At 39.8% G+C, this 22,912-nt stretch overlaps 1 protein-coding gene across 2 annotated transcripts in view; it reads right to left on the bottom strand.

The window, feature by feature from the left end:
• IGF2BP3 (insulin like growth factor 2 mRNA binding protein 3) overlaps positions 1-22,912 on the bottom strand; it is a 114,137-nt gene that overhangs the window by 82,825 nt on the left and 8,400 nt on the right. For both annotated transcript variants that reach the window (XM_005237198.4, XM_005237197.4), the window contains one exon: positions 5,563-5,611. In XM_005237198.4, coding sequence (XP_005237255.1) covers positions 5,563-5,611 — 49 coding nt within the window. The remainder of the gene's footprint in view (positions 1-5,562; positions 5,612-22,912) is intronic.

Consider the following 22,912-nt stretch of genomic DNA (forward strand, 5'->3'; position numbering starts at 1 on the left):
CTTGAGAGGAACTTAAAACTCTCTCCTTAACCCTCCCTAAAGGTCATGGGTCTTCAAATACATAAAAGACTGCTACAGAGAACAGACTAACATGTTCTCCATTCTCCTGCCAAGTAGGACTAGTAATAATTAGTGAAAAGTACAGCTTAGGGCTTGATGTGGCACATTGAGAAGGCAACAGAAAACAAAGATCCCTACCAGATATTCCAACACCTAGCAGGCAGCAGATAATTTGTGCATGCTTAGCATTCTGCTAGCATTTTTACAGCTATACGTTATTTTTATGGCATTACAGTAAGCTAGGATTCTTGGAGGAGGCTTGAGGTGAAAGATCATATTTCAATACATTTTAAACCTCTTTACCGTTGATTCATCTTTCTCCTAGAATCCTTTTCACTGTAGCTCAGCTCAGTCCTGGATCTCCCTTTTACATCTTGCTTTCTAAGAAGTATCTGCTTAGTATAATCCTAATTTATTCCTAATTGCAATTGTGTCATGTTTTTCTTCTCCTTTCTTAAAACGCACAAGCTCCCCACCTGTCCTCTTCATATCCTTGGTATTCTAGAATAAGCTGCATCATAAACAGGTACCACTCAGCATGACTGGCTTTTACACTGCACCTCTAGTTCGGAAAAACACACACAACAAATAAACAAAAAACCACCCCAGGCAACCTGCCCGTTTTAATCAAAGACACAACACAAGCTACTACAGATCCTCAAAACAGTTATGTGCACAGTAAGATTTACTAATATTTACCCACAATGAGAATCAGTCTCAATTCTTTTAAAGAGACTGAAAGTTGTTTTACAAAATATGCAGATGGGTAGAGATGGTTCAAACCTTTCTTGCATTGACAGAAGTTTCAGTGCAGAACCTGCACTCACATTGCAACCGATCCAGAAATCCTTTTCCATTACTACTTGTGCTTCGAGAACCTAAAACATCTGAGGTCTCAGCGTAACTATGAGACTTTGGTTTTCATTTCCATGAAAAGGCAAGGAAAAGCAACCCTAGTTTAGTAACATCCTTTTGCCTTTGGAAGAGCTAAATCAGACCTCCCTTCCCACGCATTTCTGTCCTCAAAAGCAGCTTCCAAGTCACACACATTCACAACGTTTTTCTTGCTTCTCTGCTCACTCAACAGGTTCACACTCCACAGGCTAGGCTTTTAGTCTACCTTTTCTGTTACAAAGTTCATCAACACTCTATCTGTTTATCTGCTCCATACAAACCGATAAGGAAATAAGCCCACAGAAGATAAGTAGGAACTCTTCAACAGCTACCTTTCTGCTGAGCCAGCAAGTGCTGTTTCTGGCACCATCTGTGTCCTGAAAGTCTGTTCTCTAGTGCTTTATTCACTAAACATGGAAAAAATGTTTGGAAAGAAAGTATCTTGAAGCATCTTCTACACTGAGGAAGCTAGTTTTAAAATGTTTTTAGTTTTCAAATGTTTAAAAAAAAAAAGAAAGAAAAAAAAGGGTGACATTTCACATAACAGCTCCTTCTCAGAAGAACTCTAAAATAAAATCTGATCATGCACATGTCCTTCATATTACTGAATTGATATAATAACATCTATATGCAATTTATGTGCGAGCAGAATAAACTGAAGATGCATTCCAGAAGTGATGATGCTTTTATGGAACTTGGGCACTCATCCAGAGTCCTCAAACCCAGACAGTCCAGTGAGGGAAGGGAGAAAATCCAAATTACCTCGTGGATGAGTTAGAGAACATTATCCTGGATAAACCCCTACTGGTCCAGACTCCAGTTTCAGTCTGAGGCAAGTCGTAAATTTTCTTAGTTCAGATGCTGCCTTCCCTCCACCTCCAGTTCCTCCTAATTGGGCAAGAAGTCTAAGAGTACCCAACCCACAGGTACAGAAACCTGCAGAACCTTGCCAAAAACGTTCTTGTGAAGTTAAAATTAATTAGCAAGCAAGTTTTGTACAAACTTAACCTTGAATGCCTTGGAATACATTAGAATTTTGAATTTTATCTTTTACAGCTGCACTTTTAAGAGTCAGCTCTTCAGGATAGCAACCTTGTGGTTTTGTTTCAATATTTGTTTCAATAACTCAGCAGATTATAGCAGGTCATTATCTGCCTCTTTGCTACCGCTTAGCCCTGAATGTGGTCTAAAAGGGTTATCTTCCCTTTTTTACTTATACCATTATGATCTGATAAGTACACAGAGAACTCTAAGATTACCCAAAGGACGCAATTACAAGTCCAATTGCTATGGCAGGTTGTAAAAGTCAGTATTTTGGTTCAGTAGCTTCAACCTATGTGAAGGAGAAATCTAATTGGAACATTTTTCTCCAAAAAGGCAGACAGAAAAGGAAATAGTAAACCTGAGTTTGTGTACTTGGTTTACACAAAGTCTTATTAATAAATGCTTGTTACGCTGTGCCCATTTACACCCACTGTTTAATTCCCAATCTAGATGGAATAACTATGGGTCAAGTGTCCTACCTCACATGCATCTTCCAAGGGTTTCCTTAACACTGAAGTTCAATGTATTCTCTTTTCCATGTTACTAAAGGCACTAGGACTTTACCAAACAGGCAGATATGCCACTTAGAAAGATAAGAGGGTACACCAATGAAACAGTTTCAAGGTTTTCACAGGAAACTCATTTACTCCGGCATTTCATGAATCTTAAGAGCCAGCTCCCATCTGCATGGAGAGCAAAGCACATGTATCACCAGTGGTGCACCTTCCTCAGCTGACGTATTGCAAAACGTTCTCAATTCAGATTAAACTTCAATTTATTCCCCGAATGTTTTTCTGGTTTTGAAAACCAGGAGGTAATACTATACTCTGGGGTGCTCCAGAGTAGGAGCTACTACCAAACTCTGTTACGCTTCACACACAAACACTTCAGCTACATTACTGTGGGATCAGCATCCCTACCGCTCTTTCCAGACCTGCTTTCCCCAAACCCTACGAGCTGCATTAGAGAATATTATGGATGCCTTCCTTATAATAAAGGGGTTTCGTGGGCAATTTGTTATAAGCCAGAGACCATCTCTGTTGGGTATGGATGTTCACAGAGACACTTGCTAAGTCCCAGTCCCACATGGCCCAAGATTACAGGTACCACTGCGTGACACCAGCAACAAGAACAGCTTCAAAGCACTGAACTAGAGGCACACACACAAACTGTCATGGGCATGCCTGTAGGCTGTATAAAATTCTTGTTTTCTATAAAGAACAAAATTAAAACACAACAATTATTTCAACAGAGCTTAAGAAAACACTTTTGCAAAGAATGACAAGGTAACTTTCCTAATAATGCTTATACTGGGGGGGGGGAAATTTCAGAAGAACACTAATCTTCTGTTCTTTTCACGTATCCTCATGTCACTGTAAAAAAAGGTGTCATAGAGTACTAAGTGTGTTTTGTATTTCAGTATCAAATATACACAAGGGCTGATACACTGAACTAACCTACAGACCGCTTTTACCAGTAGTTTTTGGTTTGGTTTTAAGGATTTCACACCCATTAGAAGTAGTCAGTCTTGATTCAAGCAATTAACAAAGTAGTGATGAGGCACACAGATTGGCACAGAGGGACTATAAGAAACAATTTAAGTAAAAATGCTCCAGCTGCCATACACACACACCACCCCCTCAGAAAACATTATGCAAGAACACTGCTTCAATATAAATCCTTCCCTGTATGCGCAAACCTTAACTCTCCCTACCGAGCAACTGGTTGCAAGAAAGACATGTTTTAAAGAAGAATCATCCAAAACTTTCTTAATAGCTCAAAGGAAGCTTCTGCAAGGTCTTTTAGCGTCAACAACAACAACAAAAGATACCAGATCCCAAGGTAAGCCTGACAAAAGACAATTCCCCCATTAATTTAATCATCAGTTGCTGGTTTTTGTCATTAGCACTCTTTTGAGAGCATACAAAACTTACCTGCGCAGTGCAGAAGTGACAGACCACCCGCACTTACAAAGAAAAACTTTAGGAAGTTTGTGGACAAACCATACTCTGCAAGCAGCCCTGATATCACAAGAGAATACAAAAGTATTGCAGAAGTTATTTTGGGGCCTCCAAATTCTGTGACCAAAGGTTCAGGTCTGTACAAGCAGCTTCAGGACATCTAGGCAAGGCTGAGATTATGTTAACAGGGACAATTTTAACTCTTCCTTGGCAACATTAAGACACCAGTGTTTTAAAAACGTGGGCCAGAGGGAACATCTGTCTGAGACCAGATGTCACCACAAACTGCAGCAACAAAAAATCAGGAAGCAGATGCAGATACATGTATGTAGCTATTAATGCTTGTATGTTACAGGTAAGGAGGGATGAGCAGGTAAAAATTTTGGTGTACTCCGCTCAACAGTGCTCACACCCATGTTTATTTACATCTTACCGAATCATGTGCCTCTGATCTGATATTCACTATTCCTACACAAAATCCTCAGAGGCATTTTGTACCAAAAAATAAGTTAATCCTCAAATCGGTCACCCACCCTCAACCATTTCTACTACTACTCTTCCCAAAAGCTTGACAAAAAAGCAGTTCCGAATTTGAAATAAAGGGTATCAGATGGATACAGTTCAACTGAGGGGAGCACAAGGTTTGGGAAGTGCGGAGAAAATGCTTATACGGAGTGCAGAGACACAAGGACAGACCGAAGCCATGAGGGGTGGTGTGTGCTGATGTCTTACAGAAGCCCTGCGGTTGACAGCCGAGGTTGGACAGAGCAATGCCTCCGCTCTTCTCCAAAGCTAGGAAGCAATCGGGCCGTGCAAACAAAGTAGCTGCTGCAGATGGAAAGTCAGATGAAGGCAGCAGACCAAACCTGCTCAGAGAACAACGCTACCCAAACCTGAGCTTTATCCTCTCAAACCCTCTACCCTTTAATCTCCCCCAGGCAATAGGATGAATTACTACTAGTAAAATGCAAAGACAACATTTTAAACACATACAAAGTAGAAAAACAATACAGAAAACAGATCCATTCTCACAGTAGCCCATCTACTGCAAAAATTAAAACACTATTTGTGGAGTGTAAACAGCAAGTATACAATATAAAAGTGAGAGCCAATAATTGTAATAGCATGAGCAATTTGCCATAATGCCACCACTACAGAGGAGCAAGGAAAAACAAACAACTAAGACAATATCAAAGAAGGAGGATCAGCATTAAATTTCTGCTTTTGTGAAGGTCTTGGCCAAGCATTTAAATACAAACTTGTATTAAGTTTACCAAACTCATACACCAGACACCAGCAAGGTCCAAAATGGACACGCTTTCAGTCGAAGAGAGTGACTGCATCAGGAAGTCAGCATTCACCAAGGAATCCATTTCAACATTTTTTATGGTTAACTCTGAGAGCAGAAATGAAGGCAGTTATCTGAATTGCTTAGAAGGCTCTATTGTTCCCTCTTCCAAAGGATTTTTCCCCAGAACAGAATGGGTGGTGTCTGCGCAAAGCAAGTGAAAGGTGGGGGAAGGGGAAAAGAGTCTTGTGGATAAAGAGAGAAACAGAAATACAGTTTTAAGCACAGATACCAATTTTTAAAGTAACTTCCTACCTCCCACTGCAAGTGAGGCGGGATATTTCTGATCTGAAGCTTCCGACTCCTGCAGATAAAGAAAATAGTTAAAAAAAAAAACAGAAAGAAAACATTATTGCAAGATAGACCATACATAGCAGCGTCATACATTTAAGCATCTGTCGTACTAAGAGGGGCAAAACCAAATACATAATTCAAAAAAATCCCAACAGATCGCTGGGGGGGAATGTCAGGTCAAAACCATTTCAAGTCCAAAGAGCTGTTACAGAAATACTTGTTACACATTTGACAGCTGTTACATTTCATGAAGTCTCCACTTTTCTTGAAGACTATTTCTATTTCAGCTTTAAGGCCTTCAGTATCTAATTCTCTCCACTATAAATGGGTGTGATAATCCCGTATATTTGTACTGGGTTCCCCTCCACACAATTTAATTTATTTTTTTTTTTTTTAATTCACCAAGATGATACTTCAGGATTCTACATCCCCTGGAGGAAAAAAAAAAATCTAAATTTGAATTAATACATTTGCTTTGATACTAAGCTTTTCATTAGCCTAATAACAGACTGGGCTGATGTTCTCCATCCCTGATCCGGAGGAGGGGGTAAGAATGAGTAAATTCATTGCATTTTCACCCCAAATTTACATCGGTTTTCACTTATCTAGTAAACAAAATGTTCACTTTGAAGTGCTACTGCAAAGCCTGTTAGTGTGCTGGCTGCCTTCACAGCCAAGTCCTTTGTCTCCTCCCTTCCCCCAAAGTGAGAGAACAAATAAATGCCAGAGATGCCACAAAACCCTTGGGATTTACAAGAATGTGTAGATTAACACAGTTTCAGCTGGGCTCAGGTAGGGTGTGCTGGCTGGGTCAGCCTGGCTAGCCTGAGAAGATCTGGGGAAGGGAGAGGGGACAGCACGCAGAGCGGTCCAGCCTAAAAGGTCTCAACTACATTTTGGTTCACCACTGCAGCTAGACTAAGTGTCTTGTGTTCAAACACTCCGGTTTTGTGTAGTGTTTTAATTGCTCGATACTGACCTCTCAGAAAAACGCTTCACCTTTTAAGAACTTCTTAACAAAAGTTTGTTAAAATTATAGAGACCAACAAAAATCTTGCAACAAAACAAGTTTTAGAGATGTTCCCGTCTAGCAATAAAATCAAAAGCTTTAATTTCCCCCCTCAGATACTTTTAAAATACGCTCCTCTCCCTAATACCCCCAACCCCCCATCCACACAGGTCTGCAGTGAGTGTTTTACATCCCTGGAAATGCTCTTCTCTCCACAGGCTTTGTCCAGGGCACAGCTGGAGCTCACAGCACAAAGCCACCTTTCCCAAACTTCTCCTCACATGGAGATGTCTGTCACACCCAACTCTATGGCGACCATGAGATCAAGGGACAAGCTCCCCCCCTCCAGAAAAGCCGAACGGGGCTCTGTTATGCAGCATTTCTCAGCTGTTTTCACTCCCTCTCAAACAAGTAAGAGCAGATTTCAGCATTCGCTCACGTAAATAGGCAAGGAAGGGAGAACAAAAACTGAAACCGCACACAACCCTATTTAAACTTTCATTTCCAATAAGCAAAGAGAGAGTCAGGAGCTGCTTCACTGGAATTGGGAGGGGGGAGTTTCCTTGAAGTCTGCAGATTTCCTCAAATTGTATCTCAGGTAGCGACACTGCTATGAAACATCCCCCTGAAGTAGTGATACACTGCTCCAAAATACCAAAATAATCTCAGACAGCAACCTGAAACTTGAAAGTTGGGACCTAAAGTAGAACATAAAAGGGGGATGTTCATTCAGTATTAAAAATCCCAAGCCACAAAATTGGCAGCCAATACGCTAAGCAGTGTGCTTCAAACTGTGCTGTGCCATTAGTCTCTCACACTTGTAGATTCAAATTAAAATTCACGTAGCAAGGAGTGCCACTTGCAGAAGGATCCAAGCACACAACAGCCCAGCCAGCACACCAGCAGGTCTCCCCCCAGCTCCACACCAAGCTGGGCAACAAATGCTCACGCCGAGCTGTGGACGTCCACGGTGAGAAGCAGAGGGGGAAAAGTCCTTTCCAGAAGCCCATATACAACTGACTCCACAACTGCCACCTCACATTTTTTAATTTCAGAAGGAAAGCCTACGTATCCTCTCCCTTTAATGCCCAACACCTGAGAGAGAGACAAAAAAGTGATCTCTATGTTTACTCAGTAAAGGACATAACACAAGGTTTGGAGGGGTTTTTTCTTCCCACAACTTGAGGAACTGAGAAGTTTGATGCCACGTAAAACTTCTGCCAGCCAACATTTGTAGCTGTCCTGGTTTCAGCTGCGATAGAGTTAATTTCCTTCTTAGTACAGTGTTGTGTTTTGGCTCTGATGTGAGAAAAATATTGATAGGACACTGATGTTTTTAGTTGTTGCTGGGTAATGTGTCATATCAGGACAGTAGCACAGAAATAACTTGAACATCCTGAAAGGGAGGAGGAGGAAGGGAGAGAAGCAAGGAAGAAGTGCCACCTTAAAATTACCAGTTCCTCTACCACATTCATAAAGAGCCAAAGGAAATGGCAAGCCAAGTACAAAATGGGTACAGTCCCGCTGTGCACCTCCGTTTATGGCAATAGTGAGACACCTATTGTACAAAACTGAAAGGTCACTTCAAAAATACAAAAATAGCTATATGAACCATTTAATTTGAAACTATTTACACCTTCATCAGTTGCTTGACTACATTGCAAGTAATTTTAACTTGTCACCCATTGCACAAGTTTGAAAACTGGTGTTTATTGATGCATGTGAAAATTTAAATTTTTTACATTGTTATATCAATTAGCAACAGGAAAAACAATTTCATAAAGCTTTGTGCAGCCTAGAGAGGAATCACACAGAATCAGTGTGATATAAAAGATCACAAGCACCTTTGAGACTTCTCCATTTCAGTTACTAACAGCTCCTATTAAAAAAAACCAGCTAAATTTCTTAACATTGCCTAAAAATACACAAAGCTTGTCACCCCTTTCCCCCTCTGCCCTTCTCCCCACACAGAAAGAATAGACAGAAATGATAAGCGAAATATTTGTGTTCCCAGGACCAGCACAAGCACTGAGCTAGCTGTGAGCAGACAGAGAATCCCCCACGCGCTGCAATAACCTGCGCAGCTCCTACTCAGAAAGATCTCACTCCTCCTGCCCTTCCCCGCATGCCGGCAGCCCCGTACAGCTCTTTGCTGCAGGGTGGCATCAGCGATGTGCAGCCACCTCTGCTGCGTGCACGTGAACCCACGGAGAATCAGCTCTCAGCTTCCTCAAGAAAATTCCCAAACCAAATGCAAACGTATAGCAAAGAGTAAGGAACAAAGCTGGGTTTGACTGAATTTACTGGAGTAGCAACAGCTTCTGTGAGGATGGGTTCTGACTTCAGAAAGCATGCTTATGCACAGAGACATAACTCCACGGGTGAGGAAAGAGAAAAACACGGGAGCACCTTCTTGGAAATACTCTCCCGTATCTCAGACGTCAGGTCTTTCGGGGTGCTTTCCATCTTCCTCATAACACTCTTCTCCTCAGCAAAGCATGGTATTTGCAAAGCTCCTACAGCTATCACATCCCAGGTAACATAAACCTACAGAGGGTATAGTTTTATGTTGAAATAATCTTGGTTTGTTACTTTACAACTACTTGCGGTTACACTGGGTGTGTAAGACAAAAAAATAGTCTTTTGAAATTCCATGAAGGCATTTTATTACAATAGTTTCATTTACCATATAGCTTACCTAGTCTTAATAAATCCTTAGTAAAACACTGCCATCATCTCTCGTCAATGTGACTCATGTAAGCCTTGTATATACACTTTTTCCAGTTTAAGCAGATTTCTGAATTCATTTCTTCCATTCTAAATAGGCACTGCAAGCACATGTCAACTAAAAAAAAAAGTCTGGGAAAATTATGTTTGTGCTCTGTATCAAAGGTTTTTGAAAGCTACCTATAGTTCACAGCATGTGAACAGGTATTCCCCCTTGTTTCTCTTTTTCAAAGACACCTAACACCTCTTATTGGCCAAGAACAAAACAGACTTCTCTGATTTCTGTGTAAGGTTAGTCCATTAGCAATTACTCTGCAATAATTTACTTTTCTTAAGAGGAATTGCACGCATTTCAATTTGTATTTCCAGGTGATACGCAGATAACTAGATTCAGTTACCTCACGCCACCGCTGACGACCACGCGCCTACGTCAACATATTCATTCTTGGGGTGTTGAGACATGGAGTCTTGTGTTTGGGGGACATTAATCTCTGCAACACTGAAAGCAGGTAAAACAAAAAGACATCATTGTGTCCCTTTCACAAGGAAAGCAGCACATTTGTGCTACATGCGTGCGCATACACAGCAAGAGGGAAGTACCATAAAGATGGATAATTTACTAAAAGCCATCTTAAGTGATCTCTGAAGGGGTCATCTCTCATACGCAAATACAGAGAGCACATGGCACAGGGACACCCAGTGCTCTCAACCCACAGGAACCCTCCATACATATGCAACAATACTAAACATGTCTTAGAGAAAACGTGGTGGGAGGAGGGAAGAAGAAAACCCACAGTTTCTGCATTCTTTCTTTTGTACATACTCTTTCCTTCTCTCTCTGCCCTCCCTGTATACTTCACTTTTCCCTTCAACCTATCAAAACCCTCTTGGGTAAGAAAGGTCTCAAAAATTGTCCATTTTTGCATCCCTACATTAAATAAAATCTCACTATATGCCTTCACTCACTAATACAACCTCACTGTATGCTTTGTGATATTTAGCAAAGGCAAATCATGTAAGATCCATACCTCCCCTTAAGGGACAATAATGTTAAAAGAGAGACGACAGAAAATTATAAAGCATAGAACTATGAAGTATCATGCTTTTGCTCACAGTCCCTATTTTTATATCCCATAGGCGTGCCAAAATTTTACCATTTAAAGGGAAGCACATACACAAGTATCAAAGCAACCGCACTTCCACACTGTTGTTGCACCCATACTCTTACCAAACCCCTCTCACCATCCTCCCACCCCCCAGAGACCTGCTGCCTCCTGCTCTTTAATTCCCATTTCCAACAATAACGCCACGTAATAGTCTCTTATTTCAGCTGCCATACGAACTACACACAACATTAATGCCTTAAACCTGCACAGCACAAACCTACTCCTTTTAAACAAGCATGGGGGGGCGGGGAGTTAATCACATTTGAAAGGAGATCAAGTGAACATCGACAATGTTAGTCGGTTCAATTGTTTCAACTCAATACCTATGGGATGGAAAGTAAATGGTCTACCTTTTCCACTCTTAGGAACATGGAAAGAGCAAGCGCTTACTCATTCCATCCGCTCTAGGTAGGTACCACCAAACAGGTTACCTGGAAAAAGTCTCGGCACCTCACACCTACAGCACAGGTGAAGGGTATGCCAATACCCACCAGCACCAAGTGCTGTTACTCCCTAGTGCTGTCTCCGAGTTCACGGTCCCCCAGCTCTGACAGCTATGCGTGATGCCCCTGCAAACCCACTCACTGAAACAATGCTTTCTCTCCCTGAGCTCCAAAGACCTGCATGAAGACAGAAATTAAAAAAAAGTCACTTCTCAAGCTTACTTCACTGACAACACAAACTTAATAGACAGCTGGAGATGAAATATTAAAGAAAAAACCCACACCACACAAGAAAAAACCTGCTAAGGGCTGTGGCTAATGCCATATGGTAAGAAACAACTTCCACAAAAGTCATCCTGACACGAACAGCCATAGAAACAAAGTTAGCAACTCCTACAGCCAAATGGAAAACTGCTGGTGATCTGCTGAATTTATAGGGGAGAAAGGGAAGAGGTGTCTTACTGTTTACTCTGCAACGAGCAAAACAAAAACAGGCAAGAAAAACCCAGCCCTGAAAGCTACCCCCACACACAGAGTTTATTAGTTTCTCCCACTCAGGTTGCTCCAAGTAGCTGATGCTTGATCACGGAGTGAATCAGTGTTTTTAATGCTCTTCTAGTGGGAAAGAAAAAAGGGGGGGAGGGGCAGGCACAGGTTTAGAGGATGAAATAAAAAAAACCTTAACTCTCAATTCATGTTAGTGTGGTTGGGGAAAAAAAAAGCAGAAGCAGGGGGTTTGGTTACAAGGTGAGGGAGGGGGGTTCTCCTTTTCTTCGTAGTAAATGTAGGTAATAGTACAGGTTAAGCCACTGCAGTAGCTTGTCCTGTAAGCGGTGCTTCATAAACCTCATGGGTTTAAACAGTCTTTTTGGTCTCTTTAAGTTGCTCACATTTGATTCCTGGAAGCACCTTACAAACAATAGTAAGTCCACTGAAATAAAAGCTTACTGAATGTGCATTCTAACCCATTTTTATATACATATGAAATTTTGTATGTGTACACACACAATTATACATCTTAATTTGCTTATTCCTAACACGTAATTCTGATAAATACAAAAGCAAAGGGTCAGACTCCTTACCTAAAAAGAAGGTATACTGAATTTCTCTTAAAAACCCACTCAGATTCAATAAAGCGACAGAGGTTTGCCTATCATTTCTGTTAAAAGGGAATTAATTTATAGTGTATGTTACAAGGCACACTGATGACACAGTTACTGTATTTGATCAAATCAAGCCATTAGCTTGTGAACCAGAACGTTATCTCAATGCCTTACCTATAGAAGAAAAAGAAAAATGGTTTCAAATACTGACTTGTTAACAAACACCACCAGGGGGGTTTTTTTGTTGGTTTTTTGGTTGGTTATTTTTTTTAAACACTCATCTGGACAGCAGAATACTTGAAGAGGAAATGTTACTGCGCCAATTTCAGACCTAAATCAGCAGTTCAAGCAGAGAAAGCTTGACTAAGCCACAGGCAAACTGCAGCAGTATTCTCTTTGGGTTGCCTTATTATTTAATCCCAGACCTGGATTTAAAAGCACTCTATACTACCACTCAGAATAAGGATTTTTCATGAAATTTAGACACGATTTTTTTCTCAAGGCTCATGCAAGACATAACGGTTGGCTCCTAACTACACTTTTCCCCTTTCATCTTGGTACATACAGCCCACCAAAGTAGCTGCTTTGGAGAGGTGTATCATCCCAGCATTCAGGATGAAAATCTGGCTGTTAATTACCTCCCAGATCCCTCTGTGCTGATGATCAAATTTCCTACCACTGCCTGCAAAACATCAGATTTGCTAACTACTTTCCACTGGGACAAACAATCGGAAAGCTGGCCATGGGGACAGGACACCACGTAACTCCTCTGCCCAAAGCCACCAGCCAAACGACGGGGCACAGGGCTGCACTCTCCGTGCAGAATAAACTCCAGCACTCTGGAAGAGACTGGATATTTGTGGGCAGGATAGGATAGCTCAGGAAGCACAACCAGAAGATTTATACTGGCACATCTGAGTTACATCATACAAAATAGGTAAATCAACCAACGTAAGGCTGACTGTAGTTCTTATGTTTATGTCGATCAGCCAGAGAGAAGGCTTTCGCTCATTACCATTCACTTCAGGATTTCAGTTCAACAATTCTTCACATCACTAATTAGACTAAAAGCTTATATTCATTATTTGTAAATTCCCCTGAGTGGTCCATAAAGACATTTTAAAAAGAAAATTCTAAAGATTCTGCCATTACCATATTAATGTTGAACTTCTCCTTTAAAAAAAAACTTTCATTTTCCAGGTGCTGCTAATGAGAGAAGGCTGGTTTTCTTTTAATTAAAGAATTAAACATTGCTTTAAATTTAATGGGAAGTTCCAGTATCCTTTAGGAAAATGGGCTTTCATCTACCTTTGTGGCTTCTACCATTTCAGGCCTTACCTCTTCCCTCATACCGAAACTTTCGAGAAACTGAAATAGATTTTCTCTTTTTTTTTTTGTTTGGGTTGATTTTGGGGTTTTGGGGTTTGGTGGTTTGGGGTTTTCTCTTGTTTTTTGGGGGAAGGGTACATTTTAGAGGGGGAGACGTGTTTATAATGCCACAGTTTCTCCTTCTCTCCTCCTCAGAGCAGGGGTCTGTATTCCTCAAACAATTACACTACTGAGACGATTTTGTTGACCAAACATTTTAGAGCTCTGGTCACCTGCCATTTATTCTCACACCCGACCACTAAACTGTACTTAACTGGGATGCAGATAACAGTGAAAACACTCCAGAGGTATATGAAAGACTGAAAATAACATCTTTCAATGCAGAAGTTCTTCTAAACATGCAAAAGACTTGTCTACTCCAGACCCTAACCAGTATGAACTATTAATCCCCTAATGATGGGACACAATGCCCATCTTTTATCTTTTTCCTCTCCACCCCTCCTCTCCTTCAACCACCAAAATAGCTAAAGGCTTCTTCTCTCCCTTCACATGTTTTCCCAGCGCCCACAGGGGCTGCCAGTTGAAACAGTCAATATTACCATCATGAGCTAACTAACTGTAAAGCTCTACATCAGCTGTAAGAAGCAGCTCTAGACTGAAACTTGCATATGATGTCCCTGCAATACATGGCCAAGTTAGGGGCCGGGGAGCACTAGATTAGATAATTTTAAAATTCCTTCTTCTCAATTTTCAGGGAATTCAGCTCCATTTAAAGAGCCCAGTGAGGAGAAAAAAAAAAAATGGTGCAGGATACTTCAGTGTCATTTCTGCAGCAAAAAAAGGGTGCAAAGACTGGAATAATTAAAAAAGCCAACAAGATACTTTGTTCCATGAAACAGCTGCTGGATGTACCCTCACAGTGCTTTTATTTTGCATGTCTTCCCTGCTACCATTACTTACACCACAGAAGTTTGCACATCAATTAGAAACCCAAAGGAAATAAGTGATAAGTGACACAGATATAACATATGATGTAAAACTCTGGGCAATGTTTTTTTGGTACAGGAGGTACGGCACCAGATTAGATCTTGTCTTAACAATAGCTCAATGATTCAACCTTCTCAGATTGAAATATCTAAATCAAGTTAGCAGCATCCGTAGCCACCATGCTGCTGAGACCAACTTGTACAACCACAGGCTGAGAACATCGGACACGTTATCCAGATTCCTTACGCCACAGCTATAGACAGGCAGCCTAACCCATTTTGTTCTCTTTCAGGTCAGGCTCAAGTGAAACGCTGGCTGTTCATACTCAGCAGAACATACCAAGTTTACCGTGTGCTCGAGATTAACCAGTCAAATTCTGTTCTGGTTTTGGGGGGTAGAGGGGAAACAAAATAAGGATTGAAGTAAAATAGCAAGAATTGCTCTGCCTACACGCTTATAGCATGTAATCAATCGCAAGGCTTCTGTTACATAAGAGGTTCCCTGCTCTCTGAGCTTATTTGCCACTTTCTTGCTATTAAATATTTGATTTAAACCTTTCAGGCTAAGAGCAAGCTACTTTAGAGCTTAAGCTGAGCGAGGTGTTAGGGTAGTTCAGGGACTCATCCCAGCGCATACTTCTCTGCTGCCACCGATTCACCACACACACAGACTTTCTAAAGAAAAACCCGTTTGCTGCCTCTCAGGATACTTTACCCAAAAAATGGCAGAAATTAATGTCCAATTCCTAAAATTATCTCAGTAAATGAAGATTCCTATGGGGGAAACACACTGAAACACTCACGCTGCTGAAAAACACCATCTAACTTCAAGAAGCTTATATGCTATAACTAGAAAAATTGAAAAATCTTGCTTGGTCTGCTTTTAAGTGTATCTATAAACTTCAGCTGACAAACATATTTACTGGCCTTTTCAAGTGTCTCCCATGATATAAAAGGATATTAACAAGGGCAAACTACTTCATTTAGGCAACTGTCTATATAATAATATCTAAAAATACGAATAAAGTCCCAGTGCTTAAAAGAGCAAAAACTAAAAGCAAGAGTTCAAAAGAGCACAGAGTTTGAACATAGAGCCACTCCTAAAGAATGTAGTGCATGTGTATGTGTACAAGCACATGCACGTGTGGCTTCCCACTCTGCACCTATCCTGGACAAAGCTTCCACATTTTTTTTTTTTCATAAATACATATATTACTCAACTTTGCAAGAGGACAGCTTTATACTGACATAATAATTGAGCATTTAAAACATATACTATGTTCATCATCTGATGTTCCAACAAAGCCTAACAATGCTCTCACATGGCTAAGTTGTGTTTTTTAATTTAAACAAACAAATCTATTTTCTCATTACTGCTTTCCACACTTCAATCTCAAGACAAACCAAGAAAAGTTTAAAGAGCACCGGCAAGACAAATAGCTTCTTTTAAACCTTCTAGACCACACTAACAGGAATAGATTAAGTAGAATACTTCACCAGTTTTACAACAGAAATGTCAAATTTACCATACATTTCCTATTATTTTTGCTTTAAAATAAGTTCTTCCATATCAAAGAATTAATTAAAATAAGCCTTATTCACAGAAGTTTTAAAAAAACAGAAACTTTTCCAAGTATAAACTGATGCACACGATAACTGAGTAAGACACTGCACAGATACCAATTGTCTCTTTGATGCTCTAGTAATTATTTTACTAGTGCACTTTGTTGAACTAATTGAATACCAACAAGAAGAAATAGCACTCAAGTGCTGGCCCTTACTAATGGTAATTCCACGTGGTCTTAAACTGATTAAGCGACCTAAAGCAGATGAGGTATAACACCTCTACCAGAGGATTGCTAGAATGTGTGGGTTTTGCACTATCACCACCAAATAGTTTTCCTTCCTTTCTCTTGCCCTGTCAAAGCCCAAAAGCCATAGGAAGTGACTACTCTGCTGTTTGGCTTTGTCATTTTTATGCTGAACGTAACCAGATGCAGAATTTTAAAAAGAGTTATTGCTTTTTCTATACTTAAAATTACTTGCAAAGAGAAACAAATTACGCTTATGGTTTCCAGACATTATGGTCATTTCTTTTAATTAATTTTCTCTGAAGAGTTCTCCCCAAAAAATGGAATCCTATTCAGTTACGCAAAAAATTGTGGGGACAGAACAGCACCAAATAAAATTACTTCATAGCTGTACTTGCAGCAAAAAGCTACACGTTATTTAGAACAACTGCATACTTGTATTCTCCCCTCAATAAATTTTACATCCTGGAAGCGCAGAATGCACAGTCTTTCTGCTGGGATGTAGCGCTAAATAATACACACACTTTGCACACACTATTTTCTATATTAATTTTTGATCTAACGACAGGTTACTGGACAAAATCTAACTTTTTAATTAATGTGTTTTAAAAAGTTAAATTTATAAAGTAATAACAACCATGCTAAGTTTTCTATTGTCTGCAAAGCTTATTTTCTCTTTTTTATAGGGCAGTAATTTTGGTCAGGGTAAATACATCTACACTAGTAACTCCATATTCTCAGTAAATATTTTGTACTGGCGTAGTTAAAGCATCACAGTTTATGTGTAAAGAGGGTTTTTTCCCATTTTTTTATGTTTACTTAATAGAAATAATGTTAATCATATATGCATTAAACTTCATTTTTAATAATTGACTTGCTTTTGTCACAGCAGCTTAGATTAGTGCACACAGCCTTACATAGTACATACAACATATGAAAGCAATCCCTGAGCTTTCATACCAGGCCTTCATGGAAGCCTTAGGAGTATCATTTCATTCTGTTCAACCAGAGAAGTCAACAACTAAAATTCAATTGTTCACAAATTCTAAATTACGCAGCATTTTAATTTTAGAAATTTTCAAAGGCAAGTTACATTGAAAAATCAATTGTATAAGAGGCCTAAGTGGATTTCCATTAGTAAACTTTAAGTTAATACTAAATAATTTCCCCCGCTTTCATAATATTATTAAAAAACTGCCATGACTTTAAGAAGTGGCATATAAAGCAATTACAGGATGGCCACTATCACCTTTTAAATAACTCCATTGTTTTTCATTTTATTTTTCACAGAAAACACAGAATATAGTGCATGTTTTGAGGATGAAGATCAGAGAGCATAGACTTTTTCACCGTCACTGTAGATTTAAATATATTGTTATGATCAGAGAACAAATTTCTGCACTGAAAACCACACTCTTTACACAGGGTAGCATTTAACATTTACACTATTTCAGTTCATTTTGTATTTAACTGAATAAAATTGTAAATTTGAATCAGTTTCAAAGCAGAGAAAAGGCCTATATTGTGCTACAGCTAACCAGCTGATTCATAATCTACAAGTTAATCGTCATTAACGTTGAGGTTATTTCCATTTAGTAACTTGCAGTTTTTCAAAGGCACAGCATTTTGCTAGATATTTAAATCAAGATTAGGCACAAAGTTCATATGAATTATGATGAATATTTCGACTAAGTTTAATAAATTATTTAGCAGTTAATTACTTCAAATTTAGTTTGTATACAGATATGCAAACTTATTATCACACCAAGGCAGTGATACTATCTCTTTTTTACAATTATATAGTACTGATTTGTTAGCAGATACCTAAATAAGGTGGTACCTGCCCCCACTAGTAGATCAAGTTGCATTTACCTCAGAGCTAGCTTAGTATAGTTTAAATACGCCTTTCAAAGCTTTGAAATTCAACTGCTCCATCTGCATATAGATGTGCCCAACAACTGAGGATTTAAAAAGAGCATTTTAAAGAAATAAAGAGCAGGAGAAAGCTAAAAATACCGAATTACACACACAAAAAAAAAAAAACACCACCAAAATCAGCATCAGGAAGACTATGATGTTATACGATAAATATTCAACCACAGAAAGAAATCATCCTTCTTTAGAGGTTACTGATCATCATCTGCTAACACTACTGTTCGTATGCCTTCCTCACTCATCTCCCCCACCACCAACCCCCCAAAATTCAGCTCATTTCAAACCACACTGACATCAGCCTTGTGCCTAGTACTGGACTGCACAACAAGACACAACTACCAGCGACAACCAGAACCAGAGCTACCAAAAGCCTCAGAACAAAGCAATCGCCCCCTCCCTCTCCACCCCCAAACCTCAGAGACATGCTTCAATAGTTTGTAACCACACGCATGGTATCCGCAGAGTGCAAGGGAAGTTCACAGATCTGGATGTTAGAGGGAAAAGAAACAGGTCAGGGCACCTGCTCAGCCCCCCAAACCAGGCACTGCTCTCCTGGTCCAAGTCTCATCAGGTAGAGCAGGCACCACAGCCACCGCCAGAAAAGTCACTGCTCAAGCGTCATTTCTCATTTGAGAACTTGCAGGGCTTCATCGTGGTGAAACATGACTAAGTTCTGGACAGACTTTTCCATGCCTTGCCTTTTTTTCCCTTCCCTCCCCCCCCCCCCCCCCCCTTTTTTTTTTTTGAAGTGTACCACCCAAAATGATACACCCAGTGACACAAGTCAAAACTACGTCAAAGAGCTGCTTTCTGCAATACAGAACCACATGTGATTTCCACCAACACTCCACAGCTAAAAAGTTAAGATAGCTTGAACTTTCATTTGAAAAGCCATTTTGAAGAGCTGCAGCACAAAACACAGCACTGCAATACAGCGGGAGCCTGACGTAACCACACGTGCAGTGCTGGATCTGTGCTGCCGTTCATGCATTCACAAGTAGCATTTTCATGTCAAGATGCTGAACTTAATCCAACATATGCAAAACCAGTAACAGTCGTAGTAAGTGAACTATGGGGGTCAGGTGATGAGAGTGAAATGGCCAGTTAGAAAAGCAACATACATAAGCTTATTATTTGCCACAGAGGCAAGCAAAAGCCAACCATGGCAAGCGAATGCAATTTTGTGATTTTACTGAATCTAGTTCAGCACGTAGGTAAAGCAAATCTTTAACTCAATCTAAAAGCTCAAAGGACTCTACAAATTATGATGATAAATCTTTTAAGTCTCTTCCTGAGATTACTTGCAAGGAGTGATGGGTAGCTTAAACTTTATACGGGCTAAGCACATGGTACGTATGGAAAAAGGTAGTTTAGCTCACGATTTGAGTTTAATTGAATAATTGTCACCAAGCCCAGCTGCACAAAGGAAAGGGTGTGCGCTCCACAACTTCAGGGAACAGTTTACAGTTCTATATTAGATGCAGAACTTGGGATATATTTACATGCCAACAGTCATTTCTTGTTTAAGAGCGCAGACAGGGTAAAAATCATATTATTTATAAAAACTTCTGCTCACCAGCATAACAGAAAAAATGAAAACTTCCAAATAGAGATATAAAACTCACTCAAAGCCAACACACCTGTAATGCAAACAAAATAGGCAGCAACACAAAGCAAGTTACCAAATAGAACAGGACCCCACCATTTGCTATTAGCACTCAGACCATCATTAAGAATAAAAACTTTGTATTTCTTAAGTAAATGAAAGGTCACCTTCTTTCTAACTATAACTTAACCTAGAGTGTTCGGATGTTGGTGCTTTGGGGTTGTTTTCTTGGAGGGGGTGAGGCAGGTGTTTTTGTTTTTAAGAAAAATAGTTTAATAGAACAAGCATTCTGGTGCACCTTTGAATGAACTAGTATCAGCAGTATAAGAACAATTTTACACCACTGCTACTGAGCACCGACAGTGCTGAAAAGAGCATTCTCTGTTAAATCTGAAAAGAGATTTAACAATGAGTACGTAGTATTTATCTCTGCTCTGACTTTAAGAGCTGTCCATTTCTCACTTCTTTTGCACAGGTTATTAGGAACAACTGAAATCCCTGTGCTGTACCCTAGGATCTTCCAATTCTTTCATGAAGGTAAACCTACAGACCACGTTAAACTACATGCTTACTATCCGTCTCTTAGTATGTATTTGAAATTGAAAGAGAATCTGAATTTGTAGACAGTTCTAAATGCCTATCATCCTTGAAAGCTGCACATTTATTAGAAGTATCCTACATTAAAACTTTCTGTGCAGGTGCAAAGTTCATACAATCAGGTAACATGCAAGTATTGAGATACACCAGCACTTCTGTTAGGGTCAAACCAAGCACCTCCTGGTTCACAACGGCAGCTTTCAGCTCCCTGCACCACGTTACGCTGCTGCCCACCTCCACCTACCACCCACTTAAATAACCGAACCTCTATCGAACGCTTGTCGCTGATCAGCAGCAGCACCCACTGTGATCAATACCACTAAAAGACACTTAGCATTGAACCCCTCTCACTTGACCCTGGCGAATAGCTCCCTCTGCACACCAGAGCGCTGGTTTTCCAACAGAGAAAGTTGTGGTTCATTCAGGGATCCAGTTCCCTGGGTAGGAAAGACCCATGTGCGCATCCCAGCACAGCAGGGCGCATCTGTAACAGGTCAGCGCCTCGATGGCAAGGGAAACCCCTGCAAGCTGGTATACAATTGGCAAACTGATCTGGAAAAATATTTCCAAATTGGAAACAATCTTCCAAATTTTTTAAAGGGTACCACCCAAATAACAGACAAATTGTGAATTTTTTTTTCTAGCTATTACCTGTTTAAGGTTGCCACAAAACTTTCACTGGAAAAATAATTTTAGGCACGTTTATCAGAATTTTAATTCACATCAGGAAGAAGACAAGACACGGTTTACACTGTAGAGTGCAGCCTATTAACTTGGTTTAAACTACTACCTAAATTCCTCAAACATCCTACAGATTATGTTTTTCAAGTACTGTCCTAAAAAGACATGGTTTTGCAATTTTTTCTCTAGCTGTAGGAGGAAAAATTGAACTATTCTTCCATGATAATCATGAAGCCACCATCACATACAGAATCTCCCCTACATGTATAAACCAAATAATACACTCTCAACCAAATACGCTCTATCACCGAAAATAAAACAGTTACAGAGCAGATAATCCAGAAATTTAAAACTACCATTTAAAAAAAACCAAACTTGTATCTTTTGCCTTTGGTAATGATATATGCGTTTTTCGTGTCCAAGACAACCCTCTCACAAACTCTGTTTCCCCGAGAGCCTCCTCAAAGCACGCTGACTCCTTCCTCCCAGGGCAGGGGAGAAGGGGCAGAGAGCACACAGGATCAGGCTCCAGCATGAAGGCTGTGTGGGGCAATGGCATAGTACAAGCCACGGGATGTTTTGTGGGGGTTCCCCCCCCTTTCTCACAGCTAGCCCCTCTGCCCTGCTTATTCCTAGAAAATTAGAGTCCCACCATGATCCACGCATGCCGAGTATTTAACAGATAACTCCAAATTCAAACACGACAAGCTTTTTACTCCATCCCTAACCACTATTTAACCTGAAGTTTCAGGAAAACAGGTAATTGTGAACCCAACTAATAACTTAGGATTATTCCACCACCACCAGAATATTTTTTTTCAGAGACTAGAGTTCCTCCTATCTGGAATTTTGATTTCTGCGCTACAATATTTATTGCTTCATTAAGGTGAGGTGAGCTCCATTTTTGAGAGAAAACCTACAGGACCTGTGCACGTAACATTTAAAACTAGAAATCAATTAACCAAAACAATAGAGCACTGCTATCTTCAAAAAGGAAAAACGTATAACACACAAGGTATCGACTACATATTTTAAAATAGCATTCCTGAAGTTCAGCTGAACATGAAAGTTAATCTTTCAAAAGCGAACATTCAGCTCCAGTTTTGTTCAAGTGTACTAGCACTAGCAAAAAACCTTCAACTTTACTATTTTTATAAATTCTCCATATATTTTTACCTGATCTCTTCTTGAGCTGCAAATGATTTTATGGTAATACAATCTTAAAATGCATATATATGTGTGTGTATATACATACACACAGTCACACACACACACGCTCTCTCTCTGAGACACTTCTCTGCAGCCACAAAATGATCAAGACAGCAAAAAAATTAAAATGGAGCAAGGACCTTGCCAGCTGAAGACCCTTCATTTCAAGACTGTTTCATTTCAACACCTAGTCCCATATTCAAGAAGAGTCAGATCCCTCTTTGACTCATTGTTATCTGCTTTTATCCAAATTTTAACTTAATTAAAAATACAGAATGCCTCATTTTACCTGTTACAGGCAGTTTTCCATCCATTCAGATTTGCAAAAGGACAGTTTTAGATTATGATAATTCCACTGTACCATGAAGAGGCAGGCAACAGGGGAGGCACACTGCTGCTGAGGTTCCTTTGCACAAGAGGTGTTTCATACTACAGGTTTTTCTTGTGCCAGTTGTCATGATAGTACACTTCAGCAAAATAACAATTAAAATTACAATTTAATATAATTTTCCATTTTGAAATTTCAGCACTCTTGCAGAAAAAAACCCTGGAAAACACCAATTTTTTTGGCCCCACTCATTGTCATTACATGTGCACTATTTTTACATTTACCCTAATATTGACCCTAGTAATACACTTTATTCGCTAAGTATCTAACTACAGACATCAAGATTCTCTTCTTGGTTAAATGTATGCATCTTTCAACACA

Source organism: Falco peregrinus, chromosome 5 (genome assembly GCF_023634155.1).
Source record: "Falco peregrinus isolate bFalPer1 chromosome 5, bFalPer1.pri, whole genome shotgun sequence".
In the NCBI taxonomy this organism is placed as follows: Eukaryota; Metazoa; Chordata; class Aves; order Falconiformes; family Falconidae; genus Falco; species Falco peregrinus.